Source organism: Cebidichthys violaceus, unplaced genomic scaffold (assembly GCF_023349555.1).
Source record: "Cebidichthys violaceus isolate CVI_PGR_0920_01 unplaced genomic scaffold, fCebVio1.0.p SCAF_33, whole genome shotgun sequence".
NCBI lineage: Eukaryota > Metazoa > Chordata > Actinopteri > Perciformes > Stichaeidae > Cebidichthys > Cebidichthys violaceus.
This window is the reverse complement of record NW_027176517.1, coordinates 797,764-821,030: the sequence shown is the minus strand read 5'-3', so window position 1 is coordinate 821,030 and position 23,267 is coordinate 797,764. Positions and strand designations below refer to the sequence as shown.

At 44.7% G+C, this 23,267-nt stretch overlaps 1 protein-coding gene across 1 annotated transcript; it reads left to right on the top strand.

Moving 5' to 3' along the window:
• Positions 1-1,344: 1,344 nt before the first annotated feature.
• On the top strand, positions 1,345-19,230 carry LOC137883556 (1-phosphatidylinositol 4,5-bisphosphate phosphodiesterase gamma-1-like). The gene is made up of 32 exons (XM_068725088.1): positions 1,345-2,662; positions 7,648-7,797; positions 8,365-8,458; positions 9,292-9,339; positions 10,299-10,383; positions 10,495-10,575; positions 11,066-11,100; positions 11,474-11,546; positions 11,621-11,716; positions 11,798-11,916; positions 12,147-12,232; positions 12,404-12,524; positions 12,620-12,788; positions 12,940-13,059; positions 13,138-13,245; positions 13,326-13,510; positions 13,671-13,871; positions 13,956-14,075; positions 14,173-14,356; positions 14,627-14,704; positions 15,012-15,115; positions 15,196-15,292; positions 15,386-15,452; positions 15,533-15,699; positions 15,862-15,958; positions 16,046-16,270; positions 16,385-16,530; positions 16,638-16,752; positions 16,849-17,010; positions 17,315-17,403; positions 17,499-17,683; positions 17,777-19,230. Exons 1-32 carry the CDS (start codon positions 2,407-2,409, stop codon positions 17,835-17,837), a joined length of 3,924 nt encoding a protein of 1,307 aa, XP_068581189.1. The 5' UTR covers positions 1,345-2,406; the 3' UTR covers positions 17,838-19,230.
• Positions 19,231-23,267: the final 4,037 nt, after the last annotated feature.

Below are 23,267 nucleotides of genomic sequence, written 5' to 3'. Positions count from 1 at the left end.
CTCCTCCCCTCCCCTCTCCTCCCCTCCCCTCCCCTCCCTTCCTCTCTGCTCCTGCACATGTGAGAATGTGTCCTTGAATTGGGATTGGCTGCCCGCTGACCAGTGGTAGCAGACATGCAGATACACCCAGCCGACACATGGAGCTGGTTAGACATGGGGTGGGAGGCTGTGACGTCATCCCTGACTCTTCTCGCCGAGGTGGACGACACCGTGAATCTCACACGGGCCACACTCTGAGCCTCCAGCACAATATTGAAGTTTTATTTATGAGGAAACATGCTGTATTTGATATTCACCATCAGTGTTAAAAGACTAATGTAGGTGAAGATCATTTTAATAGTGAAAAACTGGCAAAAACAGTCCAAAACATATCGATTTATATTGATATAGAAGTGATAAACTATTTAGACAATAACTTTTAAAAACTTGTTTTCTTGATAAACAACTAAAAAGATTTTAGATGAATTTTTCTGTCCATCAACTTTTCCCTCTGAGGTGTAGTGGAGTAGAAGTATGAAGTAGTTTAAAATGGAAATATTCAAGTCAAGAGCAACATCAGAATTGCACATAAACACAGTCCTTCATTAAATGTACTTAGTTACATTCCATTATTCACTTTTCCACACCGTTAAAGATTTAAAATCATAAACTTATGATGATAGCCAACAGCTAACAGAACTAGCTGTTGGCACCCAAACAGCTGGGTGAGTTTAATGTCGTTTTTGGAAAGCTCGTGTCTTATAGAACTACTTTCTGTTGAGCTTGTTTCTGGGTTTGAATGAATGTGTTGTTAGCATGCCTTACAGGTGATGGCGTCTAGATGAGGGTTAGCCAATTAGCTTATAGCCAGTCAATTACCAGGTTGTAGACTCACCTGGAGGTCTGCACTCAACTGATTACACCTTTTTAGTTATATAATATTATTATTATCAATAGTGTTCATATTTGATTTTGGGAACAGTTTAAAAACGTGGGTTTATTATTGTTTTTGACATTGTTTTAATAACCTGTTATTAATATGCGTACATGATTTGTTGCTGCAGCTGATGACTGTCTGACACGTTGAGACCTTCTTCATTTAACCCCACTTGACCTCTCGACCCGCCCTGTTCACTCCGTGGGTTGATCCGCGTTAAACGCGTGTCTCCTTTCCACCAGTGGCTGCAGGTCTCCTGGAGACCCGCGGAGGTCGCTCTGCTCCCTTCCTCCTCTCCGCCGTTGGTTCTCCGGTGCGACTCTCCCTCCCCTACCCTCCTCCTCCTCCTCCTCCTCCTCCTCCTCCTCCTCCTCCTCCTCCCTCATATATATATATATATATATATACTACAGCACAAAATCTGATCAAGCTTTTCCGGTCGGCTAGTCCTAATTTCCTCTCAAGACCTCTGGTGTTGGAGCAGCGCGGACGCACAGACCGAGACCCTGGTCGAGGAGCAATTAACTTCATAGCCTGCTGCCTACCACCACAACCCCGCACGCCTCCGCACGGTTACTCCTGCGTATGGTAATGCATCCTGTCGGCGGTTTACCGTGCCCAGGAGGGAGGAGTGTGTGAAGGGGGGGAGAGGAGAATGGTTCGGCGGATGGGAGCTCCGTGGTCTCCCATCCGCGCGCCTCTCTGTCTCCGTGAAGCCGCCGCAGAGCGCCCGCCGTTGTCCGTCCTCTTTCTCCAGCCGCCCAGCTGCGCTCACCTCCGGGTATTTTGTCCGACTCGTCCTTGCATAACTCGTTGTCTCTGTCGCTCGCACTGACTTCATTCTCCACATAAGCCAGGAGCGGGACAGACACGTCCCGAGGCAGGAGTTGCAAGCGGCAAAAAGGGAGGCGAGCGACGCGTCGTGGGTTCGAAGCCGGACCGTGGTTGCCTTTTTTCTTTTCGCTCGTGGATTGAAGGAGCAGCAGGAGGACACTTAAAGTTTGGAAACCCGAGTCCAGCGGTGATGAGATCTCGCTCCGAGAGGATTTCACTGGTGTGCTGCCAGAAGCATCTGGAAAGGATAACACAGGAATACACTCCCCCTCCAGAAATCCAGAGGACCAGAGATCCAGAAGACCAGAGAAACAGAGGACCAGAGATCCAGAAGACCAGAGAAACAGAGGACCAGAGAACCATTTCACTGCTTCTGCTCTTGAGTGATATTTGTTAGCTTTTGTTTTAATGTCAATAGTTTAATCACACACACACTTAAAACTTCTGCTGCTGTGATTTGGATTCATAACAATATTTCCTGCTGGCATCAGTGGTTTTGGACGTGTTAGATAACTGGTGCGTTCAGTGATTAAAGCATCCTCACCTATAAACCACCACAGATCAGTAGTCCTGCGAGGTGTGTGTGTGTGTGTGTGTGTGTGTGTGTGTGTGTGTGTGTGTGTGTGTGTGTGTGTGTGTGTCGCTATGCAGTGAAGATGTGTGCAGCCAGGTTCAACGGCTGTGCCGAGGAGGCCAGCGGCGGCGGTGGGTCTGTCGGTCCGGTCACGGCCTCCAGGATGCCGGACTGGACCGAGGCCGGTCCCCGCATCCTCCACAGCCTCGAGATGGGGACGGTGATGACCGTCTTCTACCAGAAGAAGTCCCAGAGGCCCGAGAGGAGAACCTTCCAGATAAAACAAGACATGCGGCAGATAGTGTGGAGCCGAAACCCCGACAAAATAGAAGGAGAGGGTGAGTATTGGTAGGGTTACTGAGTGGAGCGACATGAAGGTGTTAACTGCAGCGCATGACATCCCTGATGTGTCTCAGTCCCATGCATCGTATGCACTTCTTTGTTCTTCACTTCTTTATATTATGAGCCAGGTCACACATTCTGTATCAGAGCACTGAAGAGTATTTCTGGGTTTTACATAGAAACAAAAGCAGATATTAGAGAGAACTTATTCTTTCATATAACGGAAGCATTTGGTGACCCCGGGGTGAGAGCCACTGTATTACAGCTTACCTTAATTACACAAAGACACATGTTCTCATTATAAAGAAAGCTCCATTAAGAAAGTACCCAAAACATCAACACATCAGATAGAATTGTAGGACTGCTAGACACTGTGAGGGGTCAGTGAGAACAACTGACCCTTTAAAACATTTTATTTTATTTATTATACTTTATTCATCCCGCAAGGGAAATTCGTTCTCTGCATTTGACCCCTCCCTGTACAGGGAGCAGTGGGCTGCTCCTGAGAAGCGCCCGGGCAGCGGTTAGGGGTTCAGTGTCTTGCTCAGGGACACTTCGGCACAGGCCTCGTAGCAGACGGTTGCCGGCCGACCGCTCTCTACCCAATGAGCCACGGCCGCCCTAAAACATGCGGCCGAATATCGAACCTCAAACCTCTTTTAGGCCAAAATGTGTCTGCTGGACTGAAAACAACAAGTATCAACAAGTGACCCTTTAAAAGAGAGAGTTTGTTTTGATCTTTTCTGTGTGCGCCTGCTGTAAAGGTGCAGGACAGAGCATCACTGCATGAGAGACCTGTGGCGGCCGTAGGTCCTTCTGTCTGCCATGTGTTGTTCTAACTCTCAGACTTTATGGTAGCGCAGAACAAACAGACTCCTCCCTTCTGAGATAGGAATAGGTTTACTGCTGTCAGGCTTGTTTTTCCATCGTCCCGCTGAAGGGGTTTCTTTTTGTCATAACTTCAGAAAACATCACCACCAATTGGACGACACGTGTGCATCGTGACGATTACAGAAGACGCTGCAAGTTGCAAAGAGTTGAAAAGACAAAGAGGTTTTCAGATGACGCTGAAGACAGACGATCACACACGAGGCGTTTTTTACACTGACTATACTCTGTTATACTGACACAGCCTGTATCTTACGGCAAGCCATTAACTGTGAGAAATTCAAAAAATGTATTTAAAATCAGATGCTAGTACTCAGTACCAGTCAAACACAAAATATCTGCATTAATATCAGTCAAGCAATCAGAATGTCTAAAGTAAAGAAACTCATAGTATGAAACCAAAGCTCTGAGGCTCATGACAGCTGCCCAGATGTGGGTGTTGTTTCTGCTTGGGGAGTCTTGTGTCAATTATTTATCCATAATCATAAAGCCTTCCCTAACCCAAGGGACAACCGCTACGAGTTTGAGCTTGCGTGAAACCACCTCAACGCTCAAACCCCCCCCCCCCCCCCCGCAGATGAGAACCGTGCTCTCTCACAAACACACACTTTCAGAACCCACAGACCTCCCTCTGGACAAATCCAGCAGTACATTCCAGGAACTCAGCGGGTCTCTCCTTCACTTTATCTCCCAGCTACCCACTTTTTCTTCCCTCCTAACCCTCCTACCCCTCCTCCAGCTGTCCCTCCCTCCACACACACACACACACACACACACACACACACACACACACACACACACCTAAACAGCCTTCTCGTTTTCTAGATCTTCGGTGACCGCCCGTGTCCCTTTCTGAGTCCTGGGTCAATCATTTGATTCTTTTGTCCTAACTCATATTTATCTAAGTGACCCCTTCACCCCCCCCCACCCCCCTTCTCCTGATTTTCCTTCCTTTTGTTTTTGTTGCCTCGTTTTTTTTTCTTCTTCTTTTGTTTTGCTTTCAAATGAAGTTCCTCCCTCAGCTTCGCTGTTTGTCTTTTTTGAGATGAGCGCCTTGGCAAACAGTGGAGGTATTAAATCCTGAGGCGCAGGAAGTGTGGGGTTATCAGGGAGTGTCTCGCTTCCCGTCTCAGATTGAAGGACTGGCTGGCTGCGGGACAAACAAAAGGTCCAGCATCTTCTGCAGGAAGGGAAGACATGGACCACAAATGAGGCGCCGCCGCCGCCGCCGCGGTGGTTTGCACCAATAGGGAGTCATTTAAAGTGTGCATCCGTGTGTTTGCTAAAGCTAAAACGACTACCCGTTCCTTTGTCCATTTTACAACCCGACCTCGTGCTTATTTTTCATTCTGCTCTCCCATAGTTCTGCTTCCCTGCGATTTATAATCTCCACCAAGTAGCCTTCTGCCATCTGGTCCGGAGTGATGTCACCAGCTGCACCGAGAACAGTTTGTTTCGCTGGAAATGCACTGCAATTATCCACGGCTGGTGGTTTCAGGTCAGCCGTCCGTGCAACTCGTGGTGCGTTCAGGGACCTTTCAGTCAGTCCAAGCAGCGAGCACCGCACCGGCGAGACCGGGTAGTTTACGAGCTTCTCTGGCGGCGATCTTTGCCGACGGTATCTTTTACTCTGATGTGTCTCCAGCTGGCCCACCAACCTCCCTCCTCTTACGTTTACATCAGACTGATTCTTTAAAGCACTTGTGTGTGTGTGTGTGTGTGTGTGTGTGTGTGTGTGTGTGTGTGTGTGTCTTTATCACAACCATGCTTACAGCCTGGACCAGGGTCAAAGGCCACAGTGGGAGGAATCATGCCTTGTGTGAGTGAGACAGGCAGGGAGTATGTCCAACGTCCAGATGGCATAGCAGGAAGTAATAAAGGGAAAGGCCAGAGTAAAAACAAACACAGGTTTTGGGGTATCAGTTTGGGAGGAAATTGACTGTGAGGAACTTTGTGCTAACACAACTTACCAACGTCTTTAGAAACCTGAGCTTCAGGACCAACTCTGAGACGTTTTTCTTTAAACATGTTATCCAAAAATCCATTTTTCTTTTTTTAATTAAATTCATCAAATGTCTGTGTTCGACATAAAGCAGCCATGAAAGAACTACAGTGTAAAACTACCAAAATGGTGACGCGTCAAAGGTTTTTCTTCCTCTCCCTTGAAAACAGCCGCTCGAGTTCCCTTCAGGAGGGAGTCATCCTCTCATCCTCTCATCCTCTCATCCTCTCATCCTCTCATCCTCTCATCCGGCGAGATAAACTGCTGAGAATCCTTTCAACAGGAAATATCCGTTGAAATTATATAAGTAAACAAGATCCGGAGGAAGCGTTTGATGTTGATTTTAGTAGATGACTGTTTGGAATATTCCGTCGTATGACATCTGCGGTTGTGAATGTTAATAAGTTGGATGGGTTTTGGTCCAGATGCTCTGCAGCTTTCCCCCCCAGAAGTTTAGTGGCCAAACGGTCTGATGGAGGTTTTTTTCAATTAAAGAATAAGGCTGGTGTTATTTAATATCTTTCTCTTTGTTAACAAATCCTTTGAGAACACCAAAACCGACTTCCTGTCCGCGTGTCTCAGCCCCAAGCCCATTGGTTACTAATGAAGAGCTAAATCCTAAAACAATGGGTTAGCTCTCATCAGACGTTATTGAACAGGATGACATTTGTTGCATTTGTTGGGAACTAATTTCAATTTTCCTTGAAAAGCTTAAAGCAGAGCAGGTCATCTGTGGGCAAGAACTCTGTGGGATTCCGTTACGTGTCTTCCTGCTGCTTCCAGCTCTGAACCGTCCCACTAAATCACGGACACATTTCCGTCCGAAGATAATGGACTTCTTTCTTAATCTAATGCCAAACACACTCCCTGTCATCTGCACTCGCAGGAGGCTCAGATAAGAACCAGATTCCTCCTCTCGGCTCTTTGATTCAGGCTCGTGTAGAACCTGCTGAGGACGGCTCTCGCTTTGGTCCCGATAAAGACCAGCGACGGGCTTTGATTGTTCTGTCCTCTGTGTCCCCCGTCGTCTACCTGTTGGGCAGGACACTCGGACACGAGACGTCTCTGTCCTCTTTAATATTCCGGTTCTGTTTTTGGCTGGAAGTAAAATAGCACCAAGGCTTCACAGAGTCACGTTCAGTTCAGCTGTGTGTGTGCGTGTGTGTGTGTGTGTGTGTGTGTGTGTGTGTGTGCGTGTGCTCTAGTAGGCCTGTGTGTGGTGTGTGAATGCCAGAGTATCTCTGAGTGTGTGTTTGTGTGTGTTTGCACAAGACATCTGCTATGTCAATAAGCCGGCTTTTTCTCTGTGGGTGTGTCCACCGCTGCGAGTGTCAAAGTAGAGTCCAGAGTCGCCAAACTCGTCCGCTCTGTTAACCCTTCTGGTGCAGCTGAAGCTCTGCAACGTTTCATTTATGAGTGCCTTACTCGTTAAATGTAGAAATAAATAGATAGAACCTGCCACAAGTGCAGCTTTTAACCCTTTAAATGCTGAGTTTTTACAATGAGAAGAAAAATGCGGTGTTGCCAAAATGATATGGCAAAACTAGAGCTGGAGACGACTCCCAAACCGTATCAATTAAACGATTTCCCTTACTTAAAACGTGCCTTAATTATCCCATAATCTGTACAAAGCAGCCTCAATAATCACACGTTTTATTTAGTACAAATAGAACAACCTTAGTCATTAATGTAAGAGCTGACTGAGGAGCTTCAGCAACATTCTCCACTGAAAGTGAGCGACTCCGTGGAGGCTAAGCTACGAAAAGTGTCTGTTTGTTTGGCTGCTGCTGAAAACCTCTTCAGGCTTTTGGAGCATCCTGCCACCGACAGCTGAAATGTTTGTGTGTCTGTTTTTTGGCTCTGTGGACTCACACACACACACACACACACACACACACACACACACACACACACACACACACACACACACACACACACACACACACACACAGTGCATTTGTTGAGCCGATTTCTGTGTGTTTGGCAGGGAAACGAGCAACGTGCCAAACTGTGATTCATGGCTGTGTGCATATTTGTGTTCATGCAACACTATCCTTCCTTCCTTCCTTCCTTCCTCCCTCCCTCCTCCAGTGGACATACGAGAGATCCGGGAGCTGCGGTTGGGGAAGGGCTCCCGTGACTTTGAGCGCTACCCGGAGGAGGCCCGTAAACTTGACACCGCCCACTGCTTCATCGTGCTCTACGGCCTGGAGTTTCGCCTCAGGACCCTCAGCGTGGCCGGTCAGTGTGTGTGTGTGTGTGTGTGTGTGTGTGTGCGCACAAGTGATTCCCCATGTACCTTTGCACACTTCAAAGGTCGTGCTTTTTAAAAGTGGGTTTAAAGGACAAATATTACCCATTGGGTGTCGTGTTTGTTGTTCTGGCCATCATTGTTCTCAGTAGTAATATTGTAGTCGAGCTTATTTGTGAGATCTTGGAACACAGTGACTAAACTGTGTGTGTGTGTGTGTGTGTGTGTGTGTGTGTGTGTGTGTGTGTGTGTGTGTGTGTGTGTGGAATGAGAGATGATTACCATTATTCAGGTGCTCGTTCTTTTGGTTTTACATCCAGTAAAGTGGGTCAGATAATCTGTATAACCTGTTGACTTTGTTTTAGTGACGTGTTTGGTGATAAAAAGTAATGAACAAACCTACAATTTTTTTTTTTAATTAACATTTAAATAAGCTTTTAAATGCACATTTGTTTTAGCTGCTTGTTCACTAAACCTTCAGGGAAGTCAAGTCACCAAAGCCAGATATTTTTGATATTATATTATTTTCTTGTGTCGTCATTTCTGTGTCTTCGCAGCTTTCAGTGAAGAGGAGGTCAACATGTGGATCACTGGTCTCAACTGGCTGATGATCGACACCCAGAGAGCTCCGGCACCACAGCAGACAGACAGGTGTGTGTCCATGTGTTCGACTGGAGACTGGAGACTGGATGTCTTTGAGACACTTTAATGGTTTTAAGTTTTTCTTTAATTTGTGGCCAAGTTATAACCCTGCATCACTGAACTATAAGCACCTATCAAGTTCCTACCCCCCCCCCCCCCCCCCCCCCCCCCCGTGTGTGTGTGTGTGTGTGTGTGTGTGTGTGTGTGTGTGATTAAATGATAACTGGTTGCATCAAAAGAAGTAGCGACCTGGACGGGAAAGGGAGGTGCTGGGCGGAGGAGAGGACAAATATTTGTTTTGGGATGAAAACATTTACTCTAGATGAATGTGCGGGGGCAGTTATGGCTTCTGCGGTGCGAGCCGGGGAACAGAAGGTGGCTGTCGACATAATGTGAGCGGTATATGTTTGGAAATGGTCAGAGGAAACGAAATGGACTAATTTCGTCTGTTTATGACTCTTGGGTAAATTGTAGATTCAACAGCTTTCACTGGGTTTGACAAACACAGACGATCTAAGTCAAACTGAAATGTGAATGCTCCTCACTTTTTGTGTGCGGACTTGTCCTCATAGTCCTCATCCTCAAAGACTTCACTCTTTTAAAGGACCAGTGTGTAGCAATTACAAGGATCTATTGGCAGAACTGGAATATGATATAACTTAGTGCTTATTAATCACCTGAAAATAAGGATTGCATTTCAGTTGCCTTAAAATACGGAGGAAATAAATGTCAGTCTCCAGCGATGCAGTGCAGCGTTTAATTCGTCAGCGATCGCTCTCATTTTCTTTAGCAGGATCCTTGTAACAGTGGCTCTTTCGGTGTGGTGCTTTCTCCCTCCATAGGTGGCTGAGGAAACAGTTCGAGGCCATGGACAGGAACCACGAGGGCAGGTGGGTGACTCGCGCGCAAACACGTCGACGCCCAATCAGAGCTCTCACAGCGGCCCGTGACGGATGCTCATGGGCCGGTGTGTCGCGGCAGGTGGCGCGTGGACGTGGAACCAGATCCAGATGTCATCAACGAGCTTTGTCGCACATCTGTCCGGGGGGTCTGCAGTGACCTTAACCTCCACGCCCAGAAGCTCCGCTTGTCTCTCACACACACACGCTTTCTGTTTCGCATTAATAAATCCCGGCTTCTGTTTTGGGTGGAAGCCGCTCCAGGACAAACAGCCTGCCACTGCCTGATAAGGAGCAGGAAGTGATGCGATGGGCTGGGAGAGGGCAACTTCCTGTCTCCTGTGAAAATAGTAACAGTAGCTAGACAGAGGGAAGCGGGCGGAGAGAGGAATCAGACCTGGCAGCGGGTCGCGGTCGTTGACCCCAAAAGAGCCTCTCGGCGCTCTGACCTGGATTCTTCTGCTACCTGCCTCTTTTGCTTTCTTCCTCATTCTACGGCTGACGGCTGACGGTCGCATGTGTTTTGTTCATCAGTATAAACGATTATCCATGTGCTGTTTGTCCAAGAGAAACAGGATTGTTCAGGTAAAGACATCAAGCAATTCCACAGAAGAAACCGCAACAGCCTATGTGCAAAATATGCTCGTTAATTGATTAAAAACTAGGTCCTTTAATTAGCCGTTTTATAGATTTACATCACATCTGCAGATGTCAAGGACTCCCTGTTGGCTTAAAAGTGGAGCTTCAAGGTTTACTCTTCATCGTGGAAACGGCTAATCTCTTGAGCCAACCTGGGACAAGAATGTGCTCAGAAGAAAATGGAAATTTGAACATTTAAAATTCACCTGGAAATGTAGAATCCTTGACCGTAGAGCCTTGAACCACACAGCGCCATCTCCTGGTTCCTTATCGTTTCTAACGTACCTTCCCTCTCTTGTTTATTTCCTCAGCATCACAGTGAAGGAGGTGAAAGCTCTGCTGCCTCAGGTCAACTACAGAGTCCCCAACATGCGCTTTCTCAAAGACAAGCTGCAGGTCAGAGCACAACATCGGTCCCATTCATTCGAACACGTCTCGGACTTGTGTGTGTGTGTGTGTGTGTGTGTGTGTGTCACACTGACTCTCATCCTCCCCCGTTCACAAAAGGAGGTGGAGGCCCGGAGCGACTTGTCCTACCCCAACTTCTCACAGCTCTACAGGACGCTGATGTTTGACGCTCAGAAGACCGTGAGTCTCGGCTCCGTGTTCGGACACGAACGCACTTCCTCAGTCGTGAAAGAAGTACTCAAATCCTTTACTTGCATACAAGTAGTTGCATCACAGTGGGACAATAGGACCATATGCTAATAATAATTACGAATCATATACACTTCACGTTTATGCTAGTTTGAAAATGGTTAGCTGTGACTTTGAAGTACATGTGATTTGTTGCAAAAATTACAAAACATGCAAAACCAGCAAGAAGAGCGCATGCTCTTCTGAACATTCTCTAAAACTATATATTACCTTGTGGCATTGAGCCGCAACAACATGCTGCTCTTTATTTTGGAGATGCAGGACGACGACATGGAAAAGTCAAGTTTTTGTACACAACCTCAGTACTGTATTTGAGTACTTGTGCACTCGCAGCACTCCACGCTCACTCTTACTGTTTGTGCTTCACCTGGCTCCTCCCCCTCACCTGTCTGTCACCTGGTTCCTCCCTTTTTGTTCCCAGATTATTGAGCAGCTGGAGCTCTCCTTCCCACTGCGGTGAGTCACTTCACCTCCACCACCTCCTCTTCCTCGGTGTCCACTCCCTCGTCTTCACGTCCCCCCACTGTTGTCCTCCTAGCTGTCCACACACTTAATTTATCAGTGTCTTAAGGGAGGTTTTGGCTTTCACAAAAGTGAAACCATGTGTGTTTTTGCCATTTTAATGGTACTTTTAATGTTCGTTTTTTGGATGTGAAACATTTAACGTAGTAGGAAATGAACCTGGTGTAATTTAGGATTGGCATAGGTAGAGTAAAAAGGTTGGACATGTGTGTGTGTGTGTGAATGCGTCTACGCTCTCATTTTAGTTGAACCTTTCTTTAAGCTTCATTCCCGCTGGGTGACATCTTGAAAACCGTTGTGTTTGTAGGAATGTCGATAGACCGGAGCTCTGTCAGATCTCCCTCTACGACTTCCAGAAGTTTCTACAGATGGACCAGAAGGTACGGAGCAGATTCAGAGAACGCTCTCTTTACAAACTGCCCTGTGCTGACTTGTTTATCCCGGCTGGTCTCAGGAGTCCTGGGCGTCGGATCTGAGTCGCGTCAGAGAGTTCCTCACGGGGTACATGAGGGGCGGACCGCAGCCGGAGCCCATGCTGCAACTCGATGAGGTGAAGCGAGAGAGACGACTGGGATACTGTGGGGATTCCTCCCTGGCTCACAGTCTGATCACGTGACTTTTTTTCTTCCAGTTTCTGACGTTCCTGTTCTCCAAAGAGAACTCTGTGTGTGACCCTCGACTGTCGCCTGTGGTTGCTGATGACATGAAGCGGCCGCTGTCTCAGTACTGGATCTCGTCTTCACACAACACGTAGGTCTCAAACATCTGCTTACATCTTCGTCTCAGGAGGCCCCATGCTGTATAAGAGGATCTTTAAGGCAGCTTCAAGGGAATAATGGTGATTTAGTTGCAGCACGTTGCACGTACTTAAATGAAAATCTAACTCTCAGTGAGACAGCGAATCATCGAATCTCCTCTAACTTCATTGTTCCGAGTCCCGCTGCTCTTTCAGACTCGTCTCCATGTTGTCTTGCTCTCAGCTACCTGACAGGTGACCAGTTTTCCAGTGAATCATCTCTAGAGGCTTACGCCCGCTGCCTCAGGATGGGCTGCCGCTGCATTGAACGTAAGACTCTCTCCAGCATTTGGTTCTAACTAACGAGTAAATATTATGGTGGGTGAGGGTCATGGTATTCCTTAAATACTGGCCCCATATGGAACGGCAGTGTTGTGTTGCGGTCTGGTCCTTGTCCAGGTGCGCACAGCTAAACGCCTCTGTTCTGTTTTCTGATCTCAGTGGACTGCTGGGACGGACCCGACGACCTGCCAATCATCTACCACGGCCACACGTTGACCTCCAAGATCAAGTTCCTGGATGTGCTGCACACCATCAAAGAACAAGCCTTCGTCACCTCAGAGTAAGTTCTACTTCTGCGTCGCTGGAAATGGAACAACTTGCAGATGTCTGCCGGAGATTCAACACAAAGGGTTCACCGCTGTCGCGTTTGCGCAGGTATCCTGTGATCCTGTCCATCGAGGACCACTGCAGTGTGGTCCAACAGAGGAACATGGCCACGCACTTTAAGAAGGTGTTTGGAGATCTGCTGCTCACCAAGCCGGTCGACAGCAACGCAGAGGAGCTGCCCTCGCCGCACCAGCTCCGCAGGAAGATCCTCATCAAGGTACGCGGACCACCACACACACACACACACACACACACACACACACACCCCCACGCTGCAAATCGACCTCGAGCAAGATCCACGACCTCCAGAGAGAACCTGTTCACGAAGGTGCATGCATGCAGTAAAATGTGTCATCTCTGTGTCACAGCACAAGAAGCTGGTAGAAGGCACGCTGTATGAAGAGGTGGCTTCAGCCAGCTACTCCGAGAACGACATCAGCAACTCGCTGAAGAACGGCATCCTGTACCTGGAGGACCCCATCGACCACGTGCGTGTGCAGACCTTCGTATGGGTACAGTCACTGTCGTGCGGCGTTACTGAGTGGTGTGTTTTGTGTGATTCACAGACGTGGACTCCACACTACTTTGTCCTGACCAGTAATAAGATCTACTACTCAGAGGAGACGTCTCACTACCAGACAGCTGATGAAGAGGAGGACGACGAGGGAAAAGAGGTAGGGAGACGATTGTAAGATGAAGGTATGAAATCGGGGTAAAAGGCGACGCTCAGTTACTCTTTCCCGTAATCGGTCAGGAGTGCAACAACAACGAGCAGCACTGCGCGGAGCGCTGGTTCCACGGGAAGCTGGGCGGAGGTCGTGACGGTCGACAGGTGGCGGAGAAGCTCCTGCAGGAGTACTGCGAGGGCGGGGCCAAAGACGGCACCTTCCTGGTCCGGGAGAGCGAGACGTTTGTCGGAGACTACACCCTCTCGTTCTGGTCAGTGATACTTCGCGGGACATGTCACTAAAAGTCATCTCCGCTTCCTCTGTTTGGGCTTCATGTCAGTGGAGGAAAGGGATCAGAGATCATAGCAGCTCAGCTCTAATCATAAAGGGGGGAAAGAACAGATTTAGATCTGGTGTTCCTCCCTCTCCAGGCGCTCCGGTCGTGTCCAGCACTGCAGGATCCATTCGCGGCAGGAGTCCGGCTCCACCCGCTTCTACCTAACCGACAACCTGGTGTTCGACAGCCTCTACCGCCTCATCTGCCACTACAGAGACACGCCTCTGCGCTGCAATGAGTTCGAGATGAGGCTGGGCAGCCCCGTACCTCAGCCCAACGCGCACGAGAGCCGAGAGTGAGCGCCTTTAAGTCTGCGGAGATGTCACGCTTTCTCTTTTTTTTTTTAAAGTGTGTTCATCGAGAGCGTTGTGTTCTCCAGGTGGTTCCACTCCAGTCTGTCCCGGGTCCAGGCTGAACACATGCTGATGCGCGTCCCCAGAGACGGAGCTTTCTTGGTGCGGAAACGCAGCGAAAACAGCTCCTACGCCATCTCCTTCAGGTGGAAAACCAACGCACGCCGACAGCGGTGACTCATCTGTTCTATTGTTTCTTTGTTTTTCGTGACAAGTTGTCCTTCTTTGTCTGTCCCTCCACAGGGCGGAGGGGAAGATCAAACACTGTCGCATTCAGCAGGAAGGCCGTCTCTTCATGCTGGGCAGCTCTGCAGAGTTCGAGAGTCTCGTCGACCTCGTGAGCTACTACGAGAAACACCCTCTGTACCGCAAGATGAGGCTCCGGTACCCCATCAACGAGGACACTCTGGACCGCATGGGCACCACGGTGAGTCCGACGCAGCCCGAGAATCACGCATAACAAGTTCACGTTAGCGTCAGCTTCACAAAGCATCCAGGCTTTCCTTTTGTCCTGTGTAACTTTATGACATACTTTTCTATGACTTTTTTTAATCACACTTTTTGTGACAAACTCTAGTAAGGACTTTTTTCACGCTACTCGTAGACATGCTATACTATGACATCTTTTATTAAATTAAATCAAACAGTTTAAATATTTAAACTGCACTAGAGTAACCACTACTTGTTGATTCCTCAGGAGCTGGACTACGGGGCTCTGTACGAGGTCCGCAGCCCTCATTTCTATGTGGAGGCCAACAAGATGCCCACAGCACGGGTGAGGTTTTACTTATGATTCAATGATTACCATATCTATGTTACCATCTAGTCAATTATTAGCAAACGTGATTATCCTGCAAGGGTATATCTGCACTCAAGTACGTACTGTAAAAACACTAACAGCATAACTTAGCTGTCTCTTCAGTACTGTATTATTCATTTTATTATCTCCAGAAGTGAAATGAGAAAAGTGACGTTTTGAGAAATAGAAACAGTCAAAGCCTCGACGTGCACCCCCTAGTGGTTGCATCTGAAACTACACCGTGTCAGACAGACTGACGGTGTCCCTCAATGCTGCGTTTCAGTGCACGGTCAAAGCTCTGTACGACTACCGAGCTCAGAGGGAAGACGAGCTCTGTTTCCCCAAACAGGCGCTCATCATCAATGTGGACAAGCAGGAGGGCAGCTGGTGAGTAGGTCTCATTTGTACCCGTCACCTCCTCTACATTAAGAGCGGCTCGTCGTGAACCCGGCGTGTCGTGTCTTCAGGTGGCGAGGTGACTACGGAGGAAAGAAACAGCTGTGGTTTCCTGCAAACTACGTGGAGGAGGTTCCCAGTTCTCCCACGACAGAGCTGGATGAAGTGGTGAGTCGTGATTCTTAGCTGGAGCTGCAAGAATGCCAAATGATCAGCCTGCTTTTTCCAATTGTAATAATGTATATTATTCTGACGTCTCAGTCGACGGAGAATAGTCCTCTTGGAACATTCCTGAAGGGCTTCATCGATGTACCCACCTGTCATGTCGGTGAGTCCCGTAAACGAACAGAGCTGAGCATCTGATTCTCAAGAGCTACCCTCTCACACGAAGCTCTTTCTCCCGTCCAGTGGTGCACAAGGACGGGAAGAACTCGCGTCCCTACGTGTTCACCATCCACTCCCAGCAGCCGTCCTCTCTCCCGGTTCAGACCCTGGACGTGGCGGCCGACACTCTGGAGGACGTCACCGGCTGGGTGGGCAAGATCAGAGAGGCCACGCAGAACGCCGACGCCCGGGTCAGTAGGACCGAACCCTGGGATTCATTTATCATATCTTCTTTTTTTTTTTAAAAGAGACAATGGAGGATGAATCATTCGAATCACATTGTGTGCCAAATGTTGCTCTCTCAAGAGGAAGTCATAATTAAAAGGGATTGTTTTTTTCTTCATATTGGACAGATGCAGGAGGAGAAGCAAATGGAGAGGAGGAAGAAGATAGCGGTGGAGCTGTCTGAGCTCGTGGTCTACTGCAGACCTGTCCCCTTCAACGAGGACAGTAAGGATCTCTCTCTTCTCCTCTTGCCTCACTGTTTAATACGTTTTGTGTTTCATCGCTTTTCTTTGTATTTGCTGCTACTTCCAGAGATCAGGACAGAGAGGGCGTGTTACCGGGACATGTCCTCCTTCCCAGAGACGAAGGCAGAGAAGTTCGCGACACGCAGCAGAGGGAAGCGCTTCCTGCAGTACAACCGCCGTCAGCTCTCCAGAGTTTACCCCAGAGGACAGAGGCTGGACTCGTCAAACTACGACCCGCTGCCCATGTGGCTCTGTGGCTCCCAGCTGGTCGCGCTCAATTTCCAGACCCCAGGTCGGTGTACAAGTATGTGTGTACTTTTAGACGAGGTCAACGCAAGTACACGCAGAAGTTATAGGAGACAAAGATTTCTTTTGTGTGTGTGTGTGTGTGTGTGTGTGTGTGTAGATAAGCCCATGCAGCTGAACCAGGCCCTGTTCATGCTGGGAGGGACCAGTGGCTTCGTCCCACAGCCTGATGTCATGAGGGACGATGCCTTCGATCCTTTCGACAAGGACACCTTACACCTGGAGCCAATCACCATGCAGTTACAGGTCAGACGGATCACAGGAGCGCAAGTCTTTCTCTCGTAGTGAGAATCACTTTGTGTAGACTTAGTCTCATACCTGCCTTTGATGTTCTTCCGCCGTCTCTGGATCAGGTGCTGGGAGCCCGTCACCTCCCGAAAAATGGCCGCAGCATCGTCTGTCCCTTCGTGGAGGTGGAGATCTGTGGAGCCGATTACGACAGCTGCAAATGCAAGACGGACGTCGTAGGTGAGAAAGCCGCCGTCTCTCTCGTGGCCACGATGGACCAGATTTACATTCATACATACATGTAATGTGAGCTCGTCTTCCTCCTGACCCTCGCAGCGGATAACGGGCTGAATCCCGTGTGGCTGCAGAAGCAGTTTGTGTTCGACATCCACAACCCCACCTTCTCCTTCCTGCGCTTCACCGTCTACGAGGAGGACATGTTCAGTGATCCTAACTTCCTGGCGCAGGCGACCTACCCTGTCCGTCTGCTACGAACAGGTGAACGCAACGGGCTAAGTCCCGCCCCTCCAACACAGACTGGCCAATCGTAGCATAGCATCGGCCATTTCTGAACAGGGCCCGAGTAGCATGGCTCTGCTCCAGAGTCTGGTGTACATTTTGTCATGGTTTTAGGGAACTTTATAACTTATAACTTCAGAAGCTTACCTAGCAACAGTGCTAATGAGAGCTCCACATCTCCTCCGGGCCTCTGAAGGAATTGCACGATGGAGCCCGGTGCAGTTGTCGGCTGCTGTGATTGGGCAGTCTGAGCTTGAATTGGTTGTGTCATTTGTGTCGTCAGGCTACAGGAGCGTCCCTCTTAAGAACAGCTACAGTGAAGAGCTGGAGCTGGCGTCGCTGCTGATCCATATAGAGATCGTCAATGCAAAGGTAAAGCGCTGCCGCGAGAGAGACGTGTTCACTCTCCTTGGAAGTTCACGACCGATCGCTCACCCTTCTTCTCTTCCCTTTCGCTACGGCCGCAGGAGGAAGACGATGAGAACATGTACACCACCATCCAGCGTCTGCGGGATCGAACCAGCGAGCTGTCCGACCAGGTGTCCCTCCTGGAGAGGTCGGGCTCCGGGGATCTGGGATACCAGCAGAGTCTGGAGGAGCTCAGAGCGGCTCAGGACCAACTGAGTGAGCTGGTGGAGGCTCGAAACCACAGGTGACAGAAACAAGGCTGCAGTGATTCTTTTGATTCGTTCAATACATTATAGTACGTTCTTTACAATACAATGTTTGCTTTTTGCTTTTCCAGGCTGATGGAGAAGAAGAGAAGGGAGAAACTGAGGCAGCAGGTGGCGGCAAAGCGCAGCTAACTCTCCGATCCACCGGAGGGCGCTACCGTGCAACAAGAGCCGCGCAGCGACTTCAACCCATTCACAACTGGACTATGAACAGTGACTTGATAGCACCAGAGCCAACAATGACAAACAGAAGCATCTCATGGACTTAAAGATAAAACCTCACAAAACTAAGCTACGTACACAATCACGGACTTAATGCTGAAACGCACTAAGAGTGAAAACACAGACCGGAGAGATGAAGTATCAGAGCTCAGAAGATTATCAGAAATAAGCTGTTTGAAGATGCTACCTTGGGCTTTTAGAAATAAATATCAGGACATTAATCGTTTGAGTTTTAGACAATATAAAGTACATTTCAGTACATTCTGTCCATTTTTAACGAGACAAGAACAAAATCAATCTTTTATGAGAATGATAACCTCAGGCTTGCCTTAAATATTGCTTTCTTTACTTGTTAAAGCAAAATATAACTACAAGGATATAAACGTACTGAATTGTCAGTTATTAGTAGTTAGTAGTATCAGATGCCCGATCCAGTCATTTGAAGTTTAAAGCTCATGAAGTTCACTCTTACTGTGTTTTGGTCTTGAGGAGAAGAACTCAGGTAACACTAATGGATGGCATTAAAGTGGTCATGTATGTGCCTTTTGATATTACGCTTTGTGACTAAAAGAAAACTTTCTCTACAACTGGAATAGTGACCCTTTATGGACAGACCGGAGGACAAATCCGCTTGTTTGGCCCAGACCACTACTCATGAAATGGGTTTAAAAAAAGGGATTTTTGGACTAGTCCTCTTAATCAAAACCAAATCTTTGTTTTGATGGCGTCCACGTGACGGGAGCCCCTCTCCACCTGCTGTCAGTCATTCCTGTTCGACCAAGAGAGCACAAAGTGGACGACCTGTGTGGAACAACTCCTCTTCAAAAAGGGCTCTAAATAAACCAGCTACACTGAAGACGCTCGAGACAAACAAGGGCTGTGAATGAAAACCAGCCGAACACTCGCACCTGAACCACAGATCAGTTCACAACATCTGGCTCTAATCAACAGATGTGGCTCAACTGGTCCTGAACCTGCAATAAACGGCTTCAAATCTACCCACTGCATGGCTTCATATCTATTAACGACCTCCTGTCTAACCTCACATTGTATATAACTTCTTTTATTTATGAACCCAGCGGAGATCTTGTTTTACTAGATGAAAGATGCTACGAGGAGAATGATGCTGTCCCTTTAAACGTCGCCGTAGACACGGACCTCGTTCCCCCGATGCTGCAGTGGGGACTTCTATGCAAAAATGGTCTTCTTGGCCCACAGCTGACGTCTCCGTACCTACGCTACCTGTCTACTATAGTGACTCTGTATCCAATGCTGTTTCCATTTAATAAAGCTCTTCAATGTCCTCCTGTCTGCAACGTCTTTCTGAAAGGTGTAGGACGTACCATAACAGGACTGTCTTTAAATAATAATGTACCAAGACGTTATCATCTTCTGACGTACTATACTATGAGTATGACTTTTGACATACAATGTTATTATTACTTTTTAATGACTTTTCTTTACAAACTATCGTAAAAACTTTATTTCCTTTTTCGACATAATTTGTCTTTTTTATATCCTGTGTTATTTGCACACTGAACTGACGTTTTTCGACATACTGAAGCAGAGGTGTTCACATAACGATCAGTGAGGTCCAGTTAGAGAGAATTTGCTCCTGCAAAGGTCCGGAACATCACAGTAATGTCTCTTTAGTGGTTACATTAGATTATTATTATTTATCTAGTAACATGCAAGATACATTTTAATGCTGCAGCCGGCTGCAGTAGAGCACATGTGATTCATATTCATACTGTTGCATCCTCTATCTCTGGATAAAAGAAGAGCACAACGTTCTTCATATGTAGCCTCTTAATGCTGCTCTCAACGTGAACCAGGTCGATGCACTCAACTTTAAAATGCACGAAGCTTTCTTCCAGGGGAGCATGTACTGAGAGATGCATGGAGGGCGGTAAAAATGTACGATATGAATCTAAATGTAGAGGAGTAGAAGTATACAGTTGCATAAAGTGAAAACCCTCGAGTAAAGTACAGCCGGTGATGGTCTTAAGCCTTAGTGTTGGATCTGTGGGAACCTGTTCACACCCAAAAAGACAAAGTTAAAAGTTAACAAAAGGAGTTTGAGCCAGGATACCAGATGATCATTATCTAAGTTATAATAACCTAAAAACGCAAACCGAGTGGCTGTTTATTACAAGAAAGATTACATTTTAAAAAGCGACAAAAGGGACACAATAACCCTTAAACTAATGTTTGACTGTTATTGCAGTAAACTGTACTTCAAAAGGAGGTCCTTTGAGTTATACTGATATGAATACAGATATATAAAGGAGCTGCATTGTACTGGCATAAAGCCTGCGTGTTCTGGCTGTGGTCAATTATTTGCATCCAAGAAAACAGAAAGTTGAAAATGAACTGAAGATCGTGGCTCACCTTACGGCAACTCACCTTGATCGCATCGCTATCAATCTCCTGTTCCTGCGTTAAGGGCAGAGCGGGGCCGTGTGCAAAATCACTCTCTACAAAAGGAGTCCATCTTTTTGTAGAGCAACTATTATACCCTATAGAGTGGACTTAACTTTTTGGACATGCTATAATATGACTTATTTTAATATTTGCGACATGCTATACTATGACTTATTTTTTTAATAAATACGACATGCTATACTATAACTTATTTCTTTATTAATTACGACATGCTATACTATGACTTATTTTAATAACTACGACATGCTATACTATGACTTATTTTAATAATTACGACATGCTATACTATGACTTATTTTTTTAATAATTACGACATGCTATACTATGACTTATTTTTTTATTATTATGACATGCTATACTATGACTTATTTTTTTAATAATTACGACATGTTATACTATGACTTATTTTTACTAAATACGACATGCTATACTATGACTTATTTTAATATTTGAGACATGCTATATTATGACTTATTTTAATAATTACGACATGCTATACTATGACTTATTTTAATAATTACGACATACTATACTGTGACTTTTTTAATAATTACGACATGCTATACTATGACTTTTTTTTTTAACTAAATACGACATGCTATACTATGACTTATTTTAATAAATACGACATGCTATACTATGACTTATTTTAATAATTACGACATGCTATACTATGACTTATTTTAATAAATACGACATGCTATACTATGACTTTTTTTTTAACTATATACGACATGCTATACTATGACTTATTTTAATAAATACGACATGCTATACTATGACTTATTTTTTTAATAATTACGACATGCTATACTATGACTTATTTTAATAATTACGACATGCTATACTCTTACTTTTTTTTTTACTAAATACGACATGCTATACTATGACTTATTTTAATAAATACGACATGCTATACTATGACTTATTTTAATAATTACAACATGTTACACTATTACTTATTTTAATAATTATGACATGCTATACTATGACCTATTTTAATAATTACAACATGCTATACTATGACTTTTTTTTTTTATTAAATACGACATGCTATACTATGACTTATTTTAATAATTACAACATGCTACACTATTACTTATTTTAATAATTATGACATGCTATACTATGACCTATTTTAATAATTACAACATGCTATACTATGACTTTTTTTTTTTATTAAATACGACATGCTATACTATGACCTAATTTAATAATTACAACATGCTATACTATGACTTATTTTTTTTACTAATTACAACATGCTATACTATGACCTATTTTAATAATTACAACATGGTATACTATGACTTTTTTTTTTTACTAAAAAAGACATGCTATACTATGACTTTTTTTAATAACTACGACATGCTATACTATGACTTTTTTTAATAATTACGACATGCTATACTATGACCTATTTTAATAATTACAACATGGTATACTATGACTTTTTTTTTTTACTAAAAAAGACATGCTATACTATGACTTTTTTTAATAACTACGACATGCTATACTATGACTTTTTTTAATAATTACGACATGCTATACTATGACTTTTTTTAATAATTATGACATGCTATACTATGACTTTTTTTTAATAATTACGACATGCTATACTATGACTTTTTTAATAATTATGACATGCTATACTATGACTTATTTTAATAATTACGACATACTATACTGTGACTTTTTTAATAATTAAGACATGCTATAGTATGACTTATTTTAATAAATACGACATGCTATACTATGACTTTTTTTAAAAATTATGACATGCTATACTATGAATTATTTTTTTATTAATTACGACATGCTATACTATGACTTTTTTTTAATAATTACGACATGCTATACTATGACTTATTTTAATAAATGCGACATGCTATACTACGACTTATTTTTTAAATACGACATGCTATACTATGACTTATTTTTTTATTAATTACGACATGCTATACTATGACTTATTTAAATAATTACGACATGCTGTACTATGACTTATTTTTTTAATAATTACGACATGCTATACTATGACTTATTTTTACTAAATACGACATGCTATACTATTACTTATTTTAATAATTACGACATGCTATACTATGACTTATTTTAATAATTGCGACATGCTATACTATGACTTATTTTTTATTAATTACGACATGCTATACTATGACTTATTTTAATAATTACGACATGCTATACTATGACTTATTTTAATAATTGCGACATGCTATACTATGACTTATTTTTTTAATAAATACGACATGCTATACTATGACTTATTTTGTATTAATTACGACATGCTATACTATGACTTATTTTAATAAATACAACATGCTATACTATGACTTATTTAAATAATTACGACATGCTATACTATGACCTTTTTTAATAATTACGACATGCTATACTATGACTTATTTTAATAATTACAACATGCTATACTATGACTTATTTTAATAATTACGACATGCTATACTATGACTTATTTTTTTATTAATTACGACATGTTATACTATGACTTATTTTTACTAAATACGACATGCTATACTATGACTTATTTTTTTTATTAATTACGACATGTTATACTATGACTTATTTTTACTAAATACGACATGCTATACTATGACTTATTTTTTTATTATTATGACATGCTATACTATGACTTATTTTTTTAATAATTACGACATGCTATACTATGACTTATTTTAATATTTGAGACATGCTATATTATGACTTATTTTAATAATTACGACATGCTATACTATGACTTATTTTAATAATTACGACATACTATACTGTGACTTTTTTAATAATTACGACATGCTATACTATGACTTATTTTAATAATTACGACATGCTATACTATGACTTATTTTAATAATTGCG